General features: G+C 50.0%; 1 protein-coding gene across 2 annotated transcripts in view; it reads right to left on the minus strand.

Moving 5' to 3' along the window:
* MPND (MPN domain containing) overlaps window positions 1–21,454 on the minus strand; it is a gene marked incomplete at its 5' end in the record, with an annotated part of 29,165 nt that overhangs the window by 4,740 nt on the left and 2,971 nt on the right. The window contains 9 exons of one of the 2 annotated variants that reach the window (XM_081846286.1): window positions 1,127–1,197; window positions 3,046–3,214; window positions 3,908–3,984; window positions 4,675–4,747; window positions 5,925–6,021; window positions 13,814–13,889; window positions 15,144–15,303; window positions 16,703–16,933; window positions 19,624–19,832. In XM_081846286.1, coding sequence (XP_081702412.1) covers window positions 1,127–1,197; window positions 3,046–3,214; window positions 3,908–3,984; window positions 4,675–4,747; window positions 5,925–6,021; window positions 13,814–13,889; window positions 15,144–15,303; window positions 16,703–16,933; window positions 19,624–19,832 — 1,163 coding nt within the window. Of the gene's footprint in view, window positions 1–1,126; window positions 1,198–3,045; window positions 3,215–3,907; window positions 3,985–4,674; window positions 4,748–5,924; window positions 6,022–13,813; window positions 13,890–15,143; window positions 15,304–16,702; window positions 16,934–19,623; window positions 19,849–21,454 lie in introns of those variants that run through there. The other variant, XM_081846285.1, reaches the window with a different exon arrangement.

Consider the following 21,454-nt stretch of genomic DNA (forward strand, 5'->3'; position numbering starts at 1 on the left):
TTTAAAGAGAAAATAGCTGCTTATTTCCTTCACATCTGAAGGGAGGGCGTTCCACAGAGATGATTAATAATAATAATAATAATAATAATAATAATAATAATAATATTCCACCCATCTGGCAGCTCCCAAAGGGTGTTCCACAGTGAGGGTGCCACCCCCGAGAAGACCCTCTGCCTGGTTCCCTGTAACCTCACTTCTTGGAGGAAGGGAAACACCAGAAGGCTCTCAGAGCTGGACCTCAATGTCTGGGCTGGACGATGGGGGTGGAGATGCTCCTTTGGGTATCCTGGGCTGAGGCTGTTTAGGGCTTGAAAGGTCAGCACCAACACTTTGAATTGTGCTTGGAAACGTACTGGAAGCCAATGTAGGTCTTTCAGGGCCAATGTTATGTGGTCTTGGCGGCCGCCCCCAGTCACCAGTCCAGCAGCTGCATTCTGGGCCCCCAGGCCTTAGCATGCCTACCCATGGTTTAAGCCTTTCTAGGTCAGAACCTAGTATGTATGGAAGTGAGAGGTGGACCATAAAGAAGGCTGATCGCCGAAGAATGGATGCTTTTGAATTCTGGTGCTGGAGGAGACTCTTGAGAGTCCCATGGACTGCAAGAAGATCAAACCTCTCCATTCTGAAGGAAATCAGCCCTGAGGGCTCACTGGAAGGACAGATCCTGAAGCTGAGGCTCCAAGACTTTGGCCACCTCGTGAGAAGAGAAGACTTCCTGGAAAAGACCCTGATGTTGGAAAGATGGAGGGCACAAGGAGAAGGGGACGACAGAGGACGAGATGGTTGGATAGTGTTCTCGAAGCTACCAGCATGAGTTTGACCAAACTGCGGGAGGCAGTGGAAGACAGGAGGGCCTGGCGTGCTCTGGTCCAGGGGGTCACAAAGAGGCGGACACGACTAAGCGTCTAAACAACAACAAGGTCAGGACCAGCACTTTGAATTGGGCCTGGAAACTAATTGGTAGCCAGTGCAGTCGGACCAGATCAGTATAATATGCTCAGACTGTCTTCCTTCGGTGAGCAAGCTGGGTACTGAATTCTGCACCGGCTGAATTTCCCAACACACACACACACACACACACACCGCTCTCCCAAAGAGCACCTTGCTCAGGCGCTGCAGAACTCACCTCTGGAGGGGGCATAACCCAGAAGGGCGCAATCTTCGACTCCACGCCTTGGTTGGCATGGCAGTATGGACCTGAGGGGACAATAAGACAAGCTACAGATCATTTGGGCACCTAGCATGGGAACAGTACAGTGGTGCCTCGCAAGACGAAAAGAATCCATTCCGCGAGTCTCTTCGTCTAGCGTTTTTTTCGTCTTGCGAAGCAAGCCCATTAGCGGCTTAGCGGATTAGCGCTATTGGCGGCTTTTAGCGGCTTTTAGCAGCTTAGCGGCTTAGCGGATAAGCGGCTTAGCGGCTTAGCAGCTTAGAAAAAGGGGGGGGGGAGAGGAAAAACGTCGGAAAAACTTGCAAGACATTTTCGTCTTGTGAAGCAAGCCCATAGGGAAATTCGTCTTGCGAAGCGCCTCCAAAACGGAAAACCCTTTCGTCTAGCGGGTTTTCCGTCTTGCGAGGCATTCGTCTTGCAGGGCACCACTGTATAAGCTAAACAAATTTACGTATAAGCTAAACAATCTATAGCTTAGGGCCCCACTCTCTTGGCCCCCCCCCCCCAAAAAAAATAAAGGAAAAGAAAACTGGATGTACATTTCCAAAATATAAGATAAAAAATAGAAACCTACATACAGCAACAGTGTTTTGTGTTGTGCAGGCTCCTATGATGTAAGTCAGGAATCTCAGCTAAAGCATCCATGGCAGATGGCCAGCCGACCTTGGTCTGGCCCAGGCATAGGCAAACTCGGCCCTCCAGATGTTTTGGGACTACAATTCCCATTATCCCTGACCACTGGTCCTGCTAGCTAGGGATGATGGGAGTTGTAGTCCCAAAACATCTAGAGGGCTGAGTTTGCCTATGCCTGGTGTAAGTCATGGGCCCCGCCTACTAGCCTGCTCCCTAAAATATCACTGGTTTGCTCATTTCTATAGGTAGGGTGGGACGCGGGTGGCGCTGTGGGACATACCAGGAGTGGCGGTGCCGAAGGAATGAGGGTTCTAGGCCGTATAGGGCTTTAAAGGTTAAAACCAGCACCTTAAACCTGACCCTGTACTCCACCGGGAACCAGTGCAGCTGGTATAGCACCGGGTAAATGTGATCCCACGGCGAGGATCCCGTAAGGAGCCTCGCTGTGGCATTCTGCACCCGATGGAGTTTCTGGGTCAGTCTCAAGGGCAGCCCCACATAGAGTGAGTTACAGATGGGATTAGACATGGGAGCAATCCGTAAAGGAGAAACATTGGGAGACGTATAATGCTGCCCGTTTCTGCACCTAACGTTTGCAGAGTGCTGCGAGACGGTGGGCTGTGCGATGGCCTGGGGTTCGGACTCAGAGGCTGAACCTGAGGAATCCCAGCCTGCACAGGAGTCCCCGCCTCCAGAACCAGCTGAGCCGGGGCTGGGGCCTGAGCCCAAAGGGTCCTCACCTGTGCTGGATCCTCAGGTGAGTCTGCTCTGGCTCCTGAGGTGATGGAGGACCCATTGCCTGCAGGTGCTCCACTCTCAGCCCCAGAGGAAGCTGAGGTTGCCTCTAGGTCTGGGAACCCTCCAGCCTCTCCTGAGCTGCAGAGGCTCAGGGCAGAGAGGCGAAGGGAACTACGTTCCCGCAGGAGGAGGGCTCGCCTCCAGGCCAGGAGAGGAGAGTCACCTGTGAACCGGGGCCGCCCTATGCCTCAGGGCAGATAAAAGCCAGCCAGCCCAAGTTGTGGGAGCAACATTGTTGGTAGCCAGTTCCTGCCCGAACCCTGTCCTGCCGGAGCTCCTGACCTCACCCAACTACCTTCCTTGGACCCCGCTTCAGCTTTGACGGACTGCCTCCATACTGCACCCTCGACCACGGACTGGACTTGGACCTCGCCTCATGGTTAACCCACAGGACCAGCACAGGCTGTTTCGTTGAGACAGACGGGCACCCTTCTGCCACTTACCGCAGATGAGTGCCAAGCAAGGCTGGAAGCTGTTGCTGGTTCCCTGGAGCTTCAGCTGGTAGTCCATTTGAGTATCGATGTCCTGGAGGGATGGCAGGGCATGGCTGAACGGGTGGCTGTGATACCAGCCCACCAGGGAAAGCCCACGCATAAAGAGGTTCTGGCATATCTGAAGACAAGAGGAAAAAGGATGTTGCTTTTCAGCAGTCTTAAGCATATCCAGAAGAATGGATGCTTTTCACTTATGGTGCTGAAGGAGACTCTTGAGAGTCCCATGGACTGCAAGAAGATCAAACCTCTCCATTCTGAAGGAAATCAGCCCTGAGTGCTCACTGGAAGGACAGATCCTGAAGCTGAGGCTCCAAGACTTTGGCCACCTCGTGAGAAGAGAAGACTCCCTGGAAAAGACCCTGATGTTGGGAAAGATGGAGGGCACAAGGAGAAGGGGACGACAGAGGACGAGATGGTGGGACAGTGTTCTGGAAGCTACCAACATGAGTTTGACCAAACTGCGGGAGGCAGTGGAAGACAGGAGTGCCTGGCGTGCTCTGGTCCAGGGGGTCACAAAGAGTCGGACACGACTAAACAACTAAACAACAAATGTATGCCGCTTCTGCGGTCCGTGTTTCGTTAGCCCCAAAATGGAAAACGAGGGAGGTCCCAACCGAAGAAGAACACCCTCGAACGGGGCGCAACCTGTCTTCCCATCATCTTCATCCAAGCTGTTTGCCCAGGAGTTATACTTCCAAGACAGCTGGAGGGCAAAGGAAGAATTGAACACACAATCCATGGGGCAGCTGTGGTGCCCGCTACCCCATGTTGGACTCCAGCACTACCATTACTAATGATATGAGCTCCTTACCTCTTCTTCCACAGCAGCTGCTAAGTCCCCGTCCGCAAGGCGTGATCGGCAAGGGAATGCCCTCAGCACCGTTAACACTGAAAGATTTAAAAAAGAAAAGATGTGTGAGAGCTTGAAAGTCAATCTTGAGAGTCCTCTTAGACCAGGCATAGGTAAAGGTAAAGGGACCCCTGACCATTAGGTCCAGTCGTGGCCGACTCTGGGGTTGCAGCGCTCATCTCGCTTTACTGGCCGAGGGAGCCGGCGTACAGCTTCCGGGTCATGTGGCCAGCATGACGAAGCTGCTTCTGGCAAACCAGAGCAGCGCACGGAAACACCATTTACCTTCCCACCAGAGTGGTACCTATTGATCTACTTGCACTTTGACTTGCTTTCGAACTGCTAGGTTGGCAGGAGCAGGGACCGAGCAACGGGAGCTCACCCCGTCGCAGGGATTCGAACTGCTGACCTTCTGATCGGCAAGCCCTAGGCTCTGTGGTTTAACCCACAGCGCCACCTGTGTCCCAGACCAGGCATAGGCATAGATAAAAAATAAAAACCTACATACAGCAACAGTGTTTTGTGTTGTGCAGGTTCCTACGATGTAAGTCAGGCATCAGCAAAGTCCGGCCCTCCAGATGTTTAGGACTACAATTCCCATCATCCCTGACCATTGGTCCTGTTATTTAATTAAATACATTTTAAAATGTATTTAATTAAGTACATTTTAAAGGAAATTTGGAACATTTCCGCTCCACTCCCTTGCTAGTTACTCCAGGGGAACTTACGCTGGCTGTTGGTGTCCCAACGACCTCCGAGATAGCCAGTCACTTCACTCTTCGTCAGGTGACTATGGAAGTCCTAAGAGGAAAGGGGGAAAGAGCACAGGTTTGGAGGTTTGGTCACCCTTGGGTGCCATGGGTGCTGCTGGACTCCAGCTCCCATAATCCCTGCATTGCACGGGGGTCAGACTAGATGACTCTTAGTGTCCCTTCCAACCCTACAATGCTATATTCCTCATATCAAAATCCAAGCAATCAGATTTATGGATTCCTCCCTCCACCCCCAAAAGCTCTACCAGTCTTTTAAATCAGAACCAGTGAAGGCGGTGAAGGTCCTGTGTGAGTTTCTGGAGGCGGTTGGAGGATGGATGGCGGCTAATGGATTGTGGTTGAATCCTGACAAGACAGAAGGACTGTTTTGGGGGGACAGGGGGCGGGCGGGTGTGGAGGATTCCCTGGTCCTGAATGGGGTAACTGTGCCCCTGAAGGACCAGATGCGCAGCCTGGGAGGCATTTTGGACTCACAGCTGTCCATGGAGATGCAGGTCAATTCTGTGTCCAGGCCAGCTGTCTACCAGCTTCATCTGGTACGCAGGCTGAGACCCTATCTGCCCGGGAGATAGCCAGAGTGGTGCATGCTCTGGTTATCTCCCGCTTGGACTACTGCAATGTGCTCTACGTGGGGCTACCTTTGAAGGTGACCCAGAAACTACAACAACCTAGACTGGTGACTGGGAATGGCCACCGAGGCCATATAATACTGGTCCTGAAAAACCTTCATTGGCTCCCAGTACGTTTCCGAGCACAATTCAAAGTGTTGGTGCTGACCTTTAAAGCCCTAAATGGCCTCAGCCCAGTATACCTGAAGGAGCGTCTCCACCCTCATAGTTCAGCCTGGACACTGAGGTCCAGCTCCGAGGGCCTTCTGGCAGTTCCCTCTCTGCGAAAAGTGAGGTTACAGGGAACCAGGCAGAGGGCCTTCTCGGTGGTGGCGCCCTCCCATCAGATGTCAAGGAAATAAACAGCTATCTGACTATTAGAAGACTTCTGAAGGCAGCCCTTTTAAGGGAAGTTTTTAATGTTTGATGTTTTATTGTGCTTTTAATTTTGTTGAGAGCCGCCCAGAGTGGCGGGGGGAACCCAGCCAGATGGGCAGGGTATAAAGAATAATTTATTATTATATTATTACTGAGGTGGTTGCTTCTCCCCTTGCCTCTTTGTGGGGCCGGCCAGGGCCCGGCCAAATGTCCACGTACCACTAACAAAAGGACGTTGCTGGAGATGGCGACATTGAAAGGCTGGAACTTGTTAAGGGCTGCGAAAGACGTCACTTCCACCAAGGTGTGGGGATTCCTAAAGGCAGACAAAGAAACAGCCATCATGAGTACTAGTGGCATTAAACATATATATATATTAATGAGCCGACTGCAAAGGCATTTAAATATCACTTAAGCTGACTTGGGGCAGTCAATCCTGTATTTATTTGTTATAAACATCTGAGGATCACAGAAAGGCTTACCGTATAAACGAATCGCAGTATAAATGGATGGCATGTTTTGTTTGTGGAAAATTCCTTCCCAAACAAAGCCCGTAAGAGTGGTTTACATCATCAAATATACTTTATTAGGCATAAGGTAAAGGTAAAGGGACCCCCGACCATTAGGTCCAGTCACGGACGACTCTGGGGTTGCGGCACTCATCTCGCTTTACTGGCTGAGGGAGCCGGCGTACAGCTTCTGGGTCATGTGGCCAGCAGGACTAAGCCGCTTGTGGCGAACCAGAGCAGCGCACGGAAACGCCATTTACCTTCCCGCTGGAGTGGTACCTATTTATCTACTTGCACTTTGATGTGCTTTCGAACTGCTAGGTGGGCAGGAGCAGGGACCGAGCAACGGAAGCTCACCCCGTCGCAGGGATTCAAACTGCTGACCTTCTGATCGGCAAGTCCCAGACTCTGTGGTTTAACCCACAGCACCACCTGCTATTAGGCATAGCAAACCACATATTAACAGACACTGTATACAAATTGTGCAAGATACAAGCTCAGCATAACAAGGTTTGTCCCGGTCAAATCTTTAACTCCAGAGGAAATCAATTTGCATAAATAACACAATACAACACTACTGCATCACCAATCAATTAAGAACCACTAAATATCTTTATAACGGCCCAGTCTTTCTACATGGACAGCACTCAAAAATTCAGCCACTATTAAAGTACGGTAATTTGATCATTCCTGTCCGAAAGCAGGTCCTGAACCGTTGGTATCATAGAATTCAGCCTATTGAGTTGTAAGGCCTCTAATTGTCTTCTGGCATAAATGCCCAAATCACAAGAAAAGAATATATGCTCCAAGGTATCAGGTTCCTCGTTAGAGTGGTTAAACAACAACAACAACAACAACATTTTCTTCAGAATTGGTTTACAAAATTGTGTTCTAGACCCATCTTGCATTCAGCAAGTCGTTATTTTGCTTTCGTACTATTTTGCCGAAAACCGCACATATCACAAAGTGCTGTTGCAAGGCGAGGGGAAACTGTTTCAGCCCGGGGGCCACACTCCCTTCCAGGGGCCACGGGCCAGTGGTGGGCGGGCCAGAGCCAAAAGTGGGAGGAGCAATACATGCAAATTTCACGAGTCTAATAACATTGACTCACCCCCTCTCTGCCCTCTGCAGCTAGCAAGAGGCCTTGCTAAAGGTTCCCTCCCTGCAAGAAGCCAAGTTACAGGGAACCAGGCAGAGGGCCTTCTCGGTGGTGGCGCCCACCCTGTGGAACGCCCTCCCACCAGATGTCAAAGACAACAACAACTACCAGACTTTTATAAGACATCTGAAGGCAGCCCTGTTTAGGGAAGCTTTTAATGTCTGACAGACTACAGTGGTACCTCGGGTTAAGTATTTAATTTGTTCCGGAGGTCCGTACTTAACCTGAAACTGTTCTTAACCTGAAGCACCACTTTAGCTAATGGGGCCTCCTGTTGCTGCCGCTCTGCCGGAGCACAATTTCTGTTCTCATCCTGAAGCACTATTTCTGGGTTAGCGGAGTCTGTAACCTGAAGCGTATGTAACCCGAGGTACCACTGTATTGTATTTTAATCTTTTGTTGGTAGCCGCCCAGAGTGGCTGGGGGAACTCAGGCAGATGGGCGGGGTATAAGTAATTTTTTATTATTATTATTATTATTATTATTATTATTATTATTATTATTAAGCTCAAGGGCATGTTCCGGCTTGAGGAAACACTGTGAAAGAATTATGGGCGCGTTCCAGGGGCCGGTGAGAGAAGTCTAGAGGGCCACGTTGTGAATCCCAGCCAGAGTTTTTTTCTTTTACAGCGTTGGCCGCATTTGACCTGTTATGTACTGAGTTGAATAGGATCCAAACTGCAGCAGTCTGATTGGTCCTAGAACAATAGGCTCCAAAAGGCAGCAGTCTGATTGGTCCTAGAACAATAGGATTCAGAATGCAGCAGTCTGATTGGTCCTAGAACAATGCAGCAGTATGATTGGTTAGCAGGAACCACCCAATCATGCTCCAGATAGAAGTGAATCCACAACCTGATTGGCCTACAGTAGAATCCTGGAATTAGCCAATCATGTGCAGCCCATTGTGTAAATAATGTATATAAAGCAGATACTTTGAGGGGACATTCATTCATTCCTCCTCACCACTATGAGCTGAATAAAGAGCATGAAATCACTTTGCGACTCTGAGTATATTTCACTGGCGACGAAGGTGGGATCCCGCTGAGCTGACTGCCACACACAGCACCGCAGCACCGCCACCTGCCGCACCGCTGCCTCGCACCGTGTATCCAGGCTTCAGCTCCGGGACACAAGGAACTCAGAATGGCAACTGACAGCAGCTTCTCGCCATTCAACCCAGCATCTGGAGACTGGGAAGCGTACGCCTCCCGTTTCACCTTCCTCCTAGAAGCCAAAGGGGTCACCGATGAAGAAGACGCCAAGAAGAGGGCAATATTCTTCAGCGTCTGCGGAGAGGAGACATTTGAAATCGCCCGGGCTCTCCTTGCGCCTGAAGACGTCGCTACTGTTCCATACAAAACAATAATGGAACAGCTGAAGGGGCACTTTTCGCCACAGCCCTCAGTGGTGGCTCGTCGAAATGCCTTCTACGCAAAGCGGCAAGCCCCTGGGGAAATCATAACTGGGTTTGTGACCTCTCTCCGCCAAGCTGCCCGGTTCTGCAACTTCTCAGAGCTGGAGAACATGCTTCGTGACCGCCTCGTCGGTGGCCTGAAGGATGAGAAGCTGCAACGACGCCTCTACGCTAAGAAGAACCTAACGTTCCAGGTCGCTCTGGAGGAGGCCCTGGCAACGGAAGCTGCTGAGAGGTCGACGCAAGAGGCACGGCTGAGCCAGCCGTCCCAACCGAGGGTCCACCACGAAGACCTCACCAACGACTCGGGATCCGACAGGGAGGAGGTGCACCGAGTACAGCAGCGCACTCAAGCAGCCCACATACCACAGCTGCCTCGACGAGAAGGAGGGAACTGCGCAAGCTGTGGAGAAAGTCACGAGAGGAGGACCTGCCGTTTCCGCAACGCAGAGTGCAGGCAGTGCAGAAAATTGGGACACATCGCCCGGGTGTGTCGGGCTCGGCCCACCCGAAGCCAGGCATCAGATGACCAATCCAAGAGCCCCAGGTCCCGGGGCCCAACGCACCAAGGCAACTCGACGGAGCTCACAGACTTCCAGGTATACCAGTTGCCCCACCCCAACGTAGAGAAAATTTATGTAGAGGTACAGATAGAGGGGGCCCCATGCCGCATGGAGCTTGACACGGGTTCAACTCTATCCATAATCTCGGCAAGGACCTTAAGGAAACTGTGTCCTACTGGGGGTCCCAAACTCAGGCCGGCCCCATTCACCCTCCGGGACTTCCAGAAACGTAAGGTCCCCACAATGGGGGTGGGGACCTTCAGGGTGCAATACCGAGGGCGGACGCGGCAACTGGACTTGCTTGTGGTCAAGGGCCCCTACATTAGCTTACTGGGGTTGGCATGGTTTGGACCACTGGGACTAGCCATCACCGGGGTGAACCACATGAGCTTACAAGTGGACGTGGACGCCATATGCAAGGAGTTTCCGGGGGTTTTCGATGGGAAATTGGGACAGTATACGGGCCCCCCCATTGCTCTACAGCTTGACCCCGCAGTACGACCAGTCAGGCTCAAGGCCCGCCGGGTCCCATTCGCCCTGAAACCCCGTATAGACGAGGAATTGGACCGACTCGTGGAGCAAGGAGTGCTGGAGCCGGTGCCTAATGCCCCCTGGGAAACCCCAATCGTCACACCCGTCAAGCCTAATGGTTCGGTCCGCATCTGCGCAGACTACAAATGTACCATAAACAAGGCCCTCATGGCCCATGCATACCCAGTGCCAGTGGTCAGCCATGTCCTTGCCACCCTGGCTGGGTCGAAAATTTTTGGCAAGCTGGACTTGGCCCAAGCATATCAACAGCTGCCAGTAGATGAGGCCACAGCAGAGGCACAGACGATTGTGACGCACAGAGGAGCGTTCAGGGTAAAGCGGCTGCAATTCGGGGTCAGCGTGGCACCAGGCATATTCCAGAATCTAATGGACTCTCTCCTTAAAGGGATTCCTGGTGTCACCCCCTTCTTTGATGATGTGTTGATTGCCGGGCCCACACCAGAGGAGTTTGAGGACCGCCTCCGCACTGTTCTGCACCGTTTCCAGATGGCGGGTCTCAAGGTGAAGCGGGAAAAATGTCTACTAGGAGTGCCTCAAGTGGACTTTCTGGGATTTATGGTGGATGCAGAAGGGGTTCACCCGACTGGGGACAAGGTACGGGCCATTTGTGATGCCCCAGCGCCCAAGAACAAGACTGAACTTCAGGCCTTCTTGGGATTATTGAACTTTTACCATTCCTTCCTTCCCCACAAGGCGGCGGTAGCGGAGCCCCTACACAGACTCCTGGACAAGCGGGCCCCTTGGGTGTGGGGCCAGCGCCAGGAGGCCGCATTCCAGGCAGTCAAGGACTTGCTTGTCTCAAACTCGGTCTTGGCACACTTCGACGAGAGGCTGCCGGTGGTGCTAGCATGCGACGCCTCGCCCTATGGCATCGGCGCTGTCCTGGGACACCAACTCCCGGATGGAAGAGAGGTACCGGTAGCATACTTTTCCCAGACACTCAACGAAACCGAGCGGAACTACTCGCAAATCGACAAGGAGGGTCTGGCAATCGTGAAGGGAGTAAAAAAATTCCATGATTTCTTGTACGGGCGGCCCTTCACCGTGGTGACTGACCACAAGCCGTTGCTTGGCTTGTTTGCCCCCGAGAAGCAGACCCCCCAAGTGCTGTCTCCTCGCGTCCTCAGGTGGTCAATTTTCCTTGCCAGCTACCAGTATGCACTGATTCACCGCCCTGGAAAGGCGATGGGCCATGCAGACGCCCTCAGCAGGCTATCACTACCGGAAACAGGCCCCGACCCAGCACCTGCACAAGAGGTTATGAGCCTGGAGCTGCTTCCTGACCGCCCCATTCAGGCACAAGAAGTTGCACACCATTCCAAGAAAGATAGGGTCATCTCCCGGGTCCTGGACTGGGTGTGGAGGGGATGGCCCAGCCGCAGCCCCGGGCCAGAATTCGCCGGCTACACAACCCGCAAACATGAACTGTCAGCCCACAAGGGGTGCCTGTTATGGGGAAGCAGGGTCGTTGTTCCCCAGCCCCTCCGCAAAAGGGTCCTCACAGCCCTACACGAGACACACCCAGAGGTAGTAAGAATGAAGGCCCTTGCCAGGAGTTATGTGTGGTGGCCGGGGATCGACGGAGAGATAGAGGCCTGGGTCAAACACTGCCAGGCCTGCCAGGAATCCCGCCCAGATCCCCCAAGGGCCCCAGTCCAGTCCTGGGAGTCCGCCCGAGCACCATGGTCACGCCTGCATGTGGACTTCGCTGGCCCCTTTCAGGGGAAAACATTCTTCATAGTGGTGGACTCCTACACCAAATGGCTGGAAGTCGCACTGGTACCGTCCACTTCTACGTCCGCAGCCATCCGGGTACTACGCAGGCTGTTTGCAACCCACGGGCTCCCTGACACTCTCGTCTCAGACAACGGGACTGCATTTACATCAGGAGAATTTCAAACCTTCACAGTGCAGAACGCCATCCGCCACATCCGTTCGGCGCCATTCCACCCTGCCACCAATGGCCAAGCAGAACGCATGGTGCGGACCACCAAGGACACCCTTCGCCGCATGACGCAAGGGGATTGGGAGTACCGCCTTGCCACATTCCTTCTAGCACAGCACAGCACCCCCAGCTCAACGACTGGCCGGAGCCCCGCTGAACTACTAATGGGTCGGCGCCTTGCAATCAGATTGGACCGCCTTCACCCCGATAGAGCTCAGGATGAGGTAGTGGTGGGGGAAGGCAGGAACCCCCGGACCTTCGAGGCCCAGGACCCAGTGTACGCAAAGAATTTTGGGGCAGGCCCTGCATGGGTACCTGCCACAGTCACCAGGGTCACGGGCCCCGTGTCGTACGAGGTGCTAACAGATGGGGGGCAATGCTGGCGCCGCCACTGCGACCAGATACGGCGACGATTCCCGGGAGAAAACCAGGAGGAGGAGGACAGGTCAGAGGAGTCCCAAGGGAACAGTGGGGCAGTGAGGCCCATAGAGCAGCAGGGGCAAGCAGGAGAGGCAGAATCAGTAAATACAGAGAGGACCCGCGAGGCCGAAAGGACACCGGAACCAGAACCACGACTGAGCGAGCCGGTTGCGCCAGACCAAACAGCCCCATCCTTGGAACACGAGCCAGAACCTGAACCCCGGACCAGGGAACACCCCAGGCCGCAACGCACACGTAGGCCACCGGCGTACCTTGAGGACTATGAATGCGACCTTCCGGGCAGGACTGGAACTTAGAGGGGAGGGGTGTTATGTACTGAGTTGAATAGGATCCAAACTGCAGCAGTCTGATTGGTCCTAGAACAATAGGCTCCAAAAGGCAGCAGTCTGATTGGTCCTAGAACAATAGGATTCAGAATGCAGCAGTCTGATTGGTCCTAGAACAATGCAGCAGTATGATTGGTTAGCAGGAACCACCCAATCATGCTCCAGATAGAAGTGAATCCACAACCTGATTGGCCTACAGTAGAATCCTGGAATTAGCCAATCATGTGCAGCCCATTGTGTAAATAATGTATATAAAGCAGATACTTTGAGGGGACATTCATTCATTCCTCCTCACCACTATGAGCTGAATAAAGAGCATGAAATCACTTTGCGACTCTGAGTATATTTCATGACCAAACTAGCTTCTCCAGCCGCGGCTGAAATCCTGCCTTCCCACGCACCAGCTCAAAACAGGCATCCATTCTCAAGTCTGCCTTTGTCTTGAGGACTAGAGCCTTTCCCCCTGCTTTTTAAATTAGACCTTGAGGTTGTCAGCATGCTGCATTCGGTTGCCAGATTTCACCCCCTGAGCACAGCTGCACACAAGCATAGCTGTCAAGTGTCCCTTATTTGAAGGGACAGTCCCTTATTCCAGCGCCATGTCCCGCTGCTGTCCCTTATTGATGGATGTCCCTTAAATGATGTCCCTTAAATTTCAAAGGAAGCAGCTCCTCTCCCTCCCTCCCTGCTGGCCAGGGAGGAGAGAGGCTCCAACTGTGTTGCTTGGCTGTGTTGCTCACCCAATAAGAAGTCTAAGAACGACTGGGGGGTGGAGCTTGCATGCCTTGTGTGTGGCTAGTTAATGCAAGCTGAGGGGGTTTTTGAATGCTGGACGCCATTTTGTTGCACGTGCTGCTGCAGACTTTGCAGTGCAAAGCCAGGCCGGGGAGCCATCTTAAGTTGAGGCTGCATAGGCCTTGTGGTGCATGTGATTCAGATTCTGTTCAGTTGAACCTCTGGTTACAAAGTTGGTTGGACAGTGTTCTCGAAGCTACCAGCATGAGTTTGACTAGACTGCAGGAGGACAGGAAGACTGGAGTGCCTGGAACAGGTGAGGCTGCAGGTCCCTTATTTTGGCTGCTGGTCCCTTATTTTCAAGGCTGCTGGTCCCTTATTTTCAAATCTGTAAGCTGACAGCTATGCACACAAGACATCTGCCTCTAGTTACTGAAAGGATTTCATACATACGATGGACATACCTGGCAGAGTCCCGACTCCCCAGGCTGCAATAACGGACAGGGATTCGATTCCTGCAGTCCAGCCTTTTGCTGTTATCTGCGGTTAAAAACAAAGCAACTGGCCAGCACTGAGCTAAATTGATCCATGAAATGCAAAATTAAACATCTCCACCCTCCGTATCAATGCCTTCCATTGTTGCACCGTTTAAACAGGTTTCTTTTATTCTACGTTTTAATTGTGGGTGTTCGTGCTTCATTTTGTTTACAAAATGTATTTTTTTATACATAGCAAAACCATTGTGACCTTTATCAAAGAGTAGCGCTAGCTACTGGTTTTCCCAGTAGTGATGTATGGAAGTGAGAGCTGGACCATAAAGAAGGCTGATCGCCAAAGAATGGATGCTTTTGGATTCTGGTGCTGGAGGAGACTCTTGAGAGTCCCATGGACTGCAAGAAGACCAAACCTCTCCATTCTGAAGGAAATCAGCCCTGAGGGCTCACTGGAAGGACAGATCCTGAAGCTGAGGCTCCAAGACTTTGGCCACCTCATGAGAAGAGAAGACTCCCTGGAAAAGACCCTGATGTTGGAAAGATGGAGGGCACAAGGAGAAGGGGACGACAGAGGACGAGATGGTGGGACAGTGTTCATGAAGCTACCAGCATGAGTTTGACCAAACTGCGGGAGGCAGTGGAAGACAGGAGTGCCTGGCGTTGTCTAGTCCAGGGGGTCACGAAGAGTCGGACACGACTAAACAACTAAACAACAGCGCTAGCCAAAATTCCTCCTTGCAGTGGGGGGAAGTCTGTTTTCCAAGAATCTGTGAGGACATCAGTTCTGACAAATTTCTTTTATTTCAGAGTGCCCTGCTGTATAAAGATCTGTTTGTGGAGTCAGGCTGTTTTGCAGTTGCATATGTAATAAAACTATACAGTTGTACCTTGGTTGTTGAACGCCTTGTCACTCAAACGTTTTGGCTCCCGAACACTGCAAACCCGGAAGTGAGTGTTCTGGTTTGCGAATTTTTTTGGGAAGCCGAACGTCCGAAGCGGCTTCTGCGGCTTCCGATTGGCTGCAGGAAGCTCCTGCAGCCAATCAAAGCCACGCTTTGGTTTTCGAACGTTTTCGGAAGTTGAAAGGACTTCCAGAATGGATTCCATTTGAGAACCAAAGTATGACTGTACTAAGTTTATGGGTGTTTTTAAAGTATGAGCGAAATTGTTTTGTTGTGTATTTAAATCACAAGTAATAGGGTTTTTAAAAAATATATATAATTGGTTTTACATTTGTAAACTACTTAGAAGCCCAATTTGGCAAGTCAGTGGCATATAAATCAATACTACATTGACATACCTGAGCTGTGCAATTCTGCAAGACTTTTCGCCTGCTGCTTCCGGGTCTTGTCCTCCAATTTCTTAGCTAGCATGGGCTCTGAGAGGACTGACTTAACCCCCTTGGCTTCTTCCTCCTCCTCATCGGCAAGCTCATCCTCTTCCCCTTCGCTCACTAAACTCTAGGGGAGAAAAATAGATGCAAAAGCCATCAGAGAGGACAGTCTCCCCACTGCTGCTCAGCCTACAAGAGCTCTCATGTGAGGAAGGCAGAACAGCCATGCGCTCAGTTGCTCCTGAACATGCAGAGCTGTTTGACAGTGGGCCAGAATGCAGAAGACAGAGGCAGTTTCTGCAATATACAGTTGCCAACTCAAACTTGCGTGCATGAAAGAGTTAACCTGAGCCCGGAACCCAGGTAGCAAGTGGGTGTGGCTTAGCAGGCCCTCTGCTTCCCCACTTCTCAGTCTTTTTCTCTGTGCTTCATGCAAGAAGCAAAGAAGGAGCCATGCGGACGATGGCTCCCAGCTGCAAGAAAAACCAAGTGAACTGAATCTCTCAAAAAAGGAGATCATACAGCCTGCAACCCAAAGATTGCAAGATCCTCTTTGGAAGTAAGTACAGTGGTAACTCGGGCTACATACGCTTCAGGTTACAGACTCCGCTAACCCAGAAATAATACCTTGGGTTAAGAACTTTGCTTCAGAATGAGAACAGAAATTGTGCTCCGGCGACACAGCAGCAGCGGGAGGCCCCATTAGCTAAAGTGGTGCTTCAGGTTAAGAACGGACCTCCGGAACAAATTAAGTACTTAACCCGAGATGCCACTGTAAAGTTATTTTCTTTTAAAGTCATTTGAAACCTTTCTTCATTTTTGTCTTACTTCCAGTTGACAGATTTGTCCATTTTAAATTCTGGAAACTCTGTGAGCAAAAATAAACAAACCACTTACTGTGATTTATTCTAGCCTAAGTATTTTTGCGGGGAACTTTTGTTTTGAAAGTGGATGAGGGCATATGTGAAATCTAACCAAGTTTTAATGTGCTTTGTGCAATCGCTGTTGTGCTTAATTCTGCTGTGAGAAGGTAAGAATCTCCCTTCCCAACCTCTCTCCCCAGCAGCGGTTGGTGCCCACATTAAATTATTAAATTTGTATATTAAATTTGTCCTTCATCCAAAGATCTCGGGGCAGAAAGCAGATAGCCCTTGATTTCTTAGTGTAAATGTAAACTGCATTAGTTATTCTTGCACAGAAGCACAAACAAAAGATAACTGTGTCACCATTAAGTATATATAAAAATTTAGAGTCTGTTGCCTTTATTTTTTTTAACCCATTAAAAACAGCTTTTTTGCATTTACCATAATCAGATAAATCTAAACTGTTGCTTACTTACTTGCACTTTGATGTGCTTTCGAACTGCTAGGTTGGCAGGAGCAGGGACCGAGCAACGGTAGCTCACCCCGTCGCGGGGATTTGAACCGCCGACCTTCTGATCGGCAAATCCTAGGCTCTGTGGTTTAACCCACAGCGCCACCCGCGTCCCTTGTTGCTTACTTAGAGAAATTAAGGTATTCACTCACCTCCTCTGCAGGGGGTGTGTTGGGCTGGTACTTCTTCAGCCAAACAGCTTTATACTGGTCTAATTTCTGGCCCTTATACTTGACCGACGCCCAGCCACACCCAGACTTCTTGGCTGGATTGACAAGCTTTTTGCAGTAGGTCGCCCAGGCGCTAGGCGAGTTGAACACTTGACCCGTCTCCTGCCAAACGATCTTGCCATCCGTCAAGAGGTCACCCAAGAACTTCTTGCCCTGGGACAGGTGAGAGAGGAGACACAATGTGAATGTAAAAAAGTGGAAAACTTCTGGGAAACGATATATAATGAGACGAAAAAGATGTTGAAATATACATTTACAGTGGTACCTCGGGTTACATATGCTTCATGTTACATACGCTTCAGGTTACAGACTCCACTAACCCAGAAATAGTGCTTCAGGTTAAGAACTTTGCTTCAGGGGATGAGAACAGAAATTGTGCTCCGGCGGCGCGGTAGCAGCTGGAGGCCCCATTAGCTAAAGTGGTGCTTCAGGTCAAGAACAGTTTCAGGTTAAGTACGGACCTCCGGAACGAATTAAGTACTTAACCCGAGGTACCACTGTATTAAAAAAACCAGAAGCATTTTTAATTAGCATTGTAGGAGATGATATTAATAGACAGGACTGTAAGTTGTTTTTATATGCAGTGACGGTAGCAAGAATATTATTGGCACAAAAATGGAAGCAAGAAGAATTACTGACGAAAGAGGAATGGCTAATGAAATTAATGGACTATGCAGAATTAGACAACAGGAAGGATTCGAAATCTGCGGGATCAGAGATTCTTAGAAGACTGGAGTAAATATTTGAACTATTTGAAAAGCAATTGTAACAAACAGATTATGCTAGTAGGAATGCAAGAAGATCTATGAGGAGGACTATTTGAAATATTGCAAGAAAGACTATGATGAGAATTATTGGTCAAGGATAATCAAAAGTAATAGAGAAATTAAGAAATGCAGAACAAATGATAAAGAACAGAAAATCTTCAGAAGTGGTTGACGGAAGTCTAAAATATGGTATAAGATCAGAAGTTATGTTAAACGATTGTTGGAAAGGATATGTTAAAAAAACCAATAAAAATGGGGGGAGAGAGAGAGAGAGAGAGAGAAGAGACAAAACGAAGGCATGGGTGGGTATGCAGGAGAGAAACAGATGACTCCAGTCTTTTTCTAAGTTCATTTATGTTGTAACCAGTGCTTTTTTCCCCAGCCGGAGCTCAATTCCAGCTCCTCTCAGGTGGGCGCCATTTGTGGGAATGTTCAGGGAGGCAGGAGAGGATATATTGTTTATTAATATCCTTCCCAACTGGCGCTAGCAAGTTCTTTTTTTACTTACCAGACTTTCACATTCCCCTTTCAAACGCACAGCGGATAGCTGGTTGCAGGCTTGTGTAAGCGTCTCATTGTCAGCTTCCTGGTAAGTTCCCTTATACCCCTCTTAAAAGAATAAACACACCACAATCTTGTGTAAAGTATATATAAGCATAGCTGCCAACGTTTCCCTTTTTAAAAGAGAAATTCCCTTATTCCAAATACGATTCCTTGCAAGAAAAGGGAAACGTTGACAGCTATGTATATAAGTAGTTTACTCACATTCAGTTCACGGATGGATACCTGAAGGCAGACTTAGTTAAAAAGTATATATGTGGATCTATCCCATATGGAGATAGTCCCAGTGTCCTCTGTTGGCTGGAAGCTAATCTCTAGCTAAAAGCTGATCCATCGATGGAGGAAGTAAAAAAGAGAGAGAACTGTGTGCCCTGTCCCTTTTGTTACAGGTAAGGTCATGCCCACCTCTAGATAAAGGTAAATGGACCCCTGACCATTAGGTCCAGTTGTGGCCGGCTCTGGGGTTGTGGTGCTCATCTTGCTTTATTGGCCGAGGCAGCCGGCGTGCAGCTTCCGGGTCATGTGGCCAGCATGACTAAGCTCCTAAGAGCAGGGCACGGAAACGCCGTTTACCTTCCCGCCGGAGTGGTACCTATTTATCTACTTGCACTTTGACGTGCTTTCAGACTGCTAGGTTGGCAGGAGCAGGGACCGAGCAATGGGAGCTCACCCCGTTGCGGGGATTCAAACAACCGACCTTCTGATCAGCAAGTCCTAGGCTCTGTGGTTTAACCCACAGCGCCACCCATGTCCCATATGCCCACCTCTAGTCATATGCAAAAGGAAGTATGTCCCAGCTGGAGGAAACAGGAACATTCCCCCTGCATGGCCACTCTAGGAAAACAAGGAATGTTGTGCTTGTCTGCTACTTAACGTATCACATCCCACACCATTGAGGGCCAGCACTCCCCTTGCCCGCTTCTTGCAAGGAGAAGCGACGGAACGACGAGAGCGTCTTACCAATCTGCCCAGATGCTGAGGTCCAGCGCTGAGGGCCTTCTGGTGGTTCCCTCATTGCGAGAAGCAAAGCTACAGGGAACCAGGCAGAGGTCCTTCTCGGTAGTGGCACCTGCCCTGTGGAATGCCCTCTCACCAGATGTCAAAGAGAAAAACAACTGCCAGACTTTTAGAAGACATGTGAAGGCAGCCCTGTTCAGGGAAGTTTTTAATGTGTGACACCTTAGTGTATTTTTGGTCTTTTTTGGAAGCCCCCCAGAGTGGCTAGGGAAACCCAGCCAGATGGGGGGTACAAATAATAAATTGTTGTTGTTGTTGTTGTTGTTGTTATGGGTAAAGGGACCCCTGAAACGCCGTTTACCTTCCCGCCAGAGCGATACCTATTTATCTACTTGCACTTTGACGTGCTTTTGAACTGCTAGGCTGGCAGGAGCAGGGACCGAGCAACGGGAGCTCACCTTGTCTCGGGGATTCGAACCGCCGACCTTCTGATCGGCAAGCCCTAGGCTCTGTGGTTCAACCCACAGCGCCACCTGCGTCCCTTATTATTATTATTACCAGGTAGTAAATGGAGAGGACACCCTCTCCGGGCTCAATCAGCCCGTCCTTGAGAAGCACGCGCAGAGTGATTCCTCGACGGGTCAGAATGCAGCAGCTACGCCTGCCAGGAACCAGTAATTTCCCCACATTCTCGTGATCTTCCAAGCTCGCCTCCAGCTCCTCCTCATCCTCTTCCAGGCAATCGTCTCCTCCGAGGGATTCTGCATCTAGGGTTTGGGACATAGCTGTCAGCTTACAGATTTGAAAATAAGGGACCAGCAGCCTCAAAAATAAGGGATCAGCAGCCAAAATAAGGGATTTTCCAAGCACAGGTATGTTAGACTTCTGAGCCCTTCCGAGCCAAAGGCAGAAAGCCCAGCCAGCAGCCAAGCGAAGCCTCAAGCGGTGGTTCCCACAGCGCAGCAACCTGGCAAAGGGGATGCAGCAAGGAAAACCACCGTCCCCTCTCCGCTGGGAAGCGCTGAACAAAGGCGAGTCCCCAGGTAACGCGGCCGATTTGATTGGCACAAGGCATGCAAACTCCACCCCCCAGTCGTTCTTAGACTCCTTATTGGGTGAGCAACGCAGCCAAAGCAACACAGTTGGAGCCTCCCTTCTCCCTCGATAAGGGACAGCAGCGGGACACGGCGCTGGGATAAGGGACTTTCCCGCCAAATAAGGGACGGTTGACAGCTATGGTTTGGGAAGAGTAAGCGCAGAAGGAATGATCAGGGAGCCGGGAGGGATCAGGCTGGGAAATTTAGGTTTGATCCCTGGTAAATCCAGGCGGGGTTGGGAATATTCCCCCATCCACCCTCAAGATCTAGTAGACACCAAACTGGGAAGGGTAGCTGATGCCACAGAAGACAGAATCAGAATTCGAAATGACCTTAACAGATTGCAGAGAACTGGGTCCAAGCTAAGAAAAGGAATTCTAATAGGGACAAATGTCTGGTTCTGCACTTAGGTAGGAAGAACCAGATGCACATATATAAGATGGGGGACACCCGAGTTACTAGAAGCATGTGTGAATAGGATCTAAGGGGTCTCGGTGGACCACAAGATTAACGTGAGTCCACAGTGTGATGCAGTAGCAAAAAAAGGCTAAGGCTATTCTATTATTATTATTTTTTTGAATAAATTTTTTATTAAGATTTTAAAGATTACAAAAAAAGAGAAAATAATAACAATCAGAGAAAAAACGAAAAAACAATACATGTATAAAAAGAAAAAGCATCATCAAAAACCAGAAAACAGAAGAAAAAAGATAAAAAACAAGTCAAACCTGTACATCACTTACTACATTCACTTATTTCCTTGACCTCCTCCCATTTTTGTATTCTAATTCAATTTGTTATTTCAGCAAATCCTTCCAACCTTATTTTTATCTTAATAATTTGTCTTAATATACTATAATTTTACATTCTCTCTTTCACCAACCCATTTTAACTTAATCCTTTATGTCATGTCTACTAAAACCACATAATTTTCTTTTCCCAACATCTTTCTAGCAATCCTTAATTTTACAATATTTTTGAAGATAAACTTTGACTTTATTCCTATCCTCTTCCACCAACTCTTCTCCTTGGAAGGCTAAGGCTAAGGCTATTCTAGGCTGCGGGACACAGGTGGTGCTGTGGGTTAAACCACAGAGCCTAGGACTTGCCAATCAGAAGGTCGGCGGTTTGAATCCCTGCGATGGGGTGAGCTCCCGTTGCTCGGTCCCAGCTCCTGGCAACCTAGCAGTTCGAAAGCACCTCAAAGTGCAAGTAGATAAATAGGTACCGCTCCAGCGGGAAGGTAAACGGCGTTTCTGTGCACTGCTCTGGTTCGCCAGAAGCGGCTTAGT

The sequence above is a fragment of the Podarcis erhardii genome (assembly GCF_964252035.2).
Source record: "Podarcis erhardii genome assembly, chromosome: 18".
In the NCBI taxonomy this organism is placed as follows: Eukaryota; Metazoa; Chordata; class Lepidosauria; order Squamata; family Lacertidae; genus Podarcis; species Podarcis erhardii.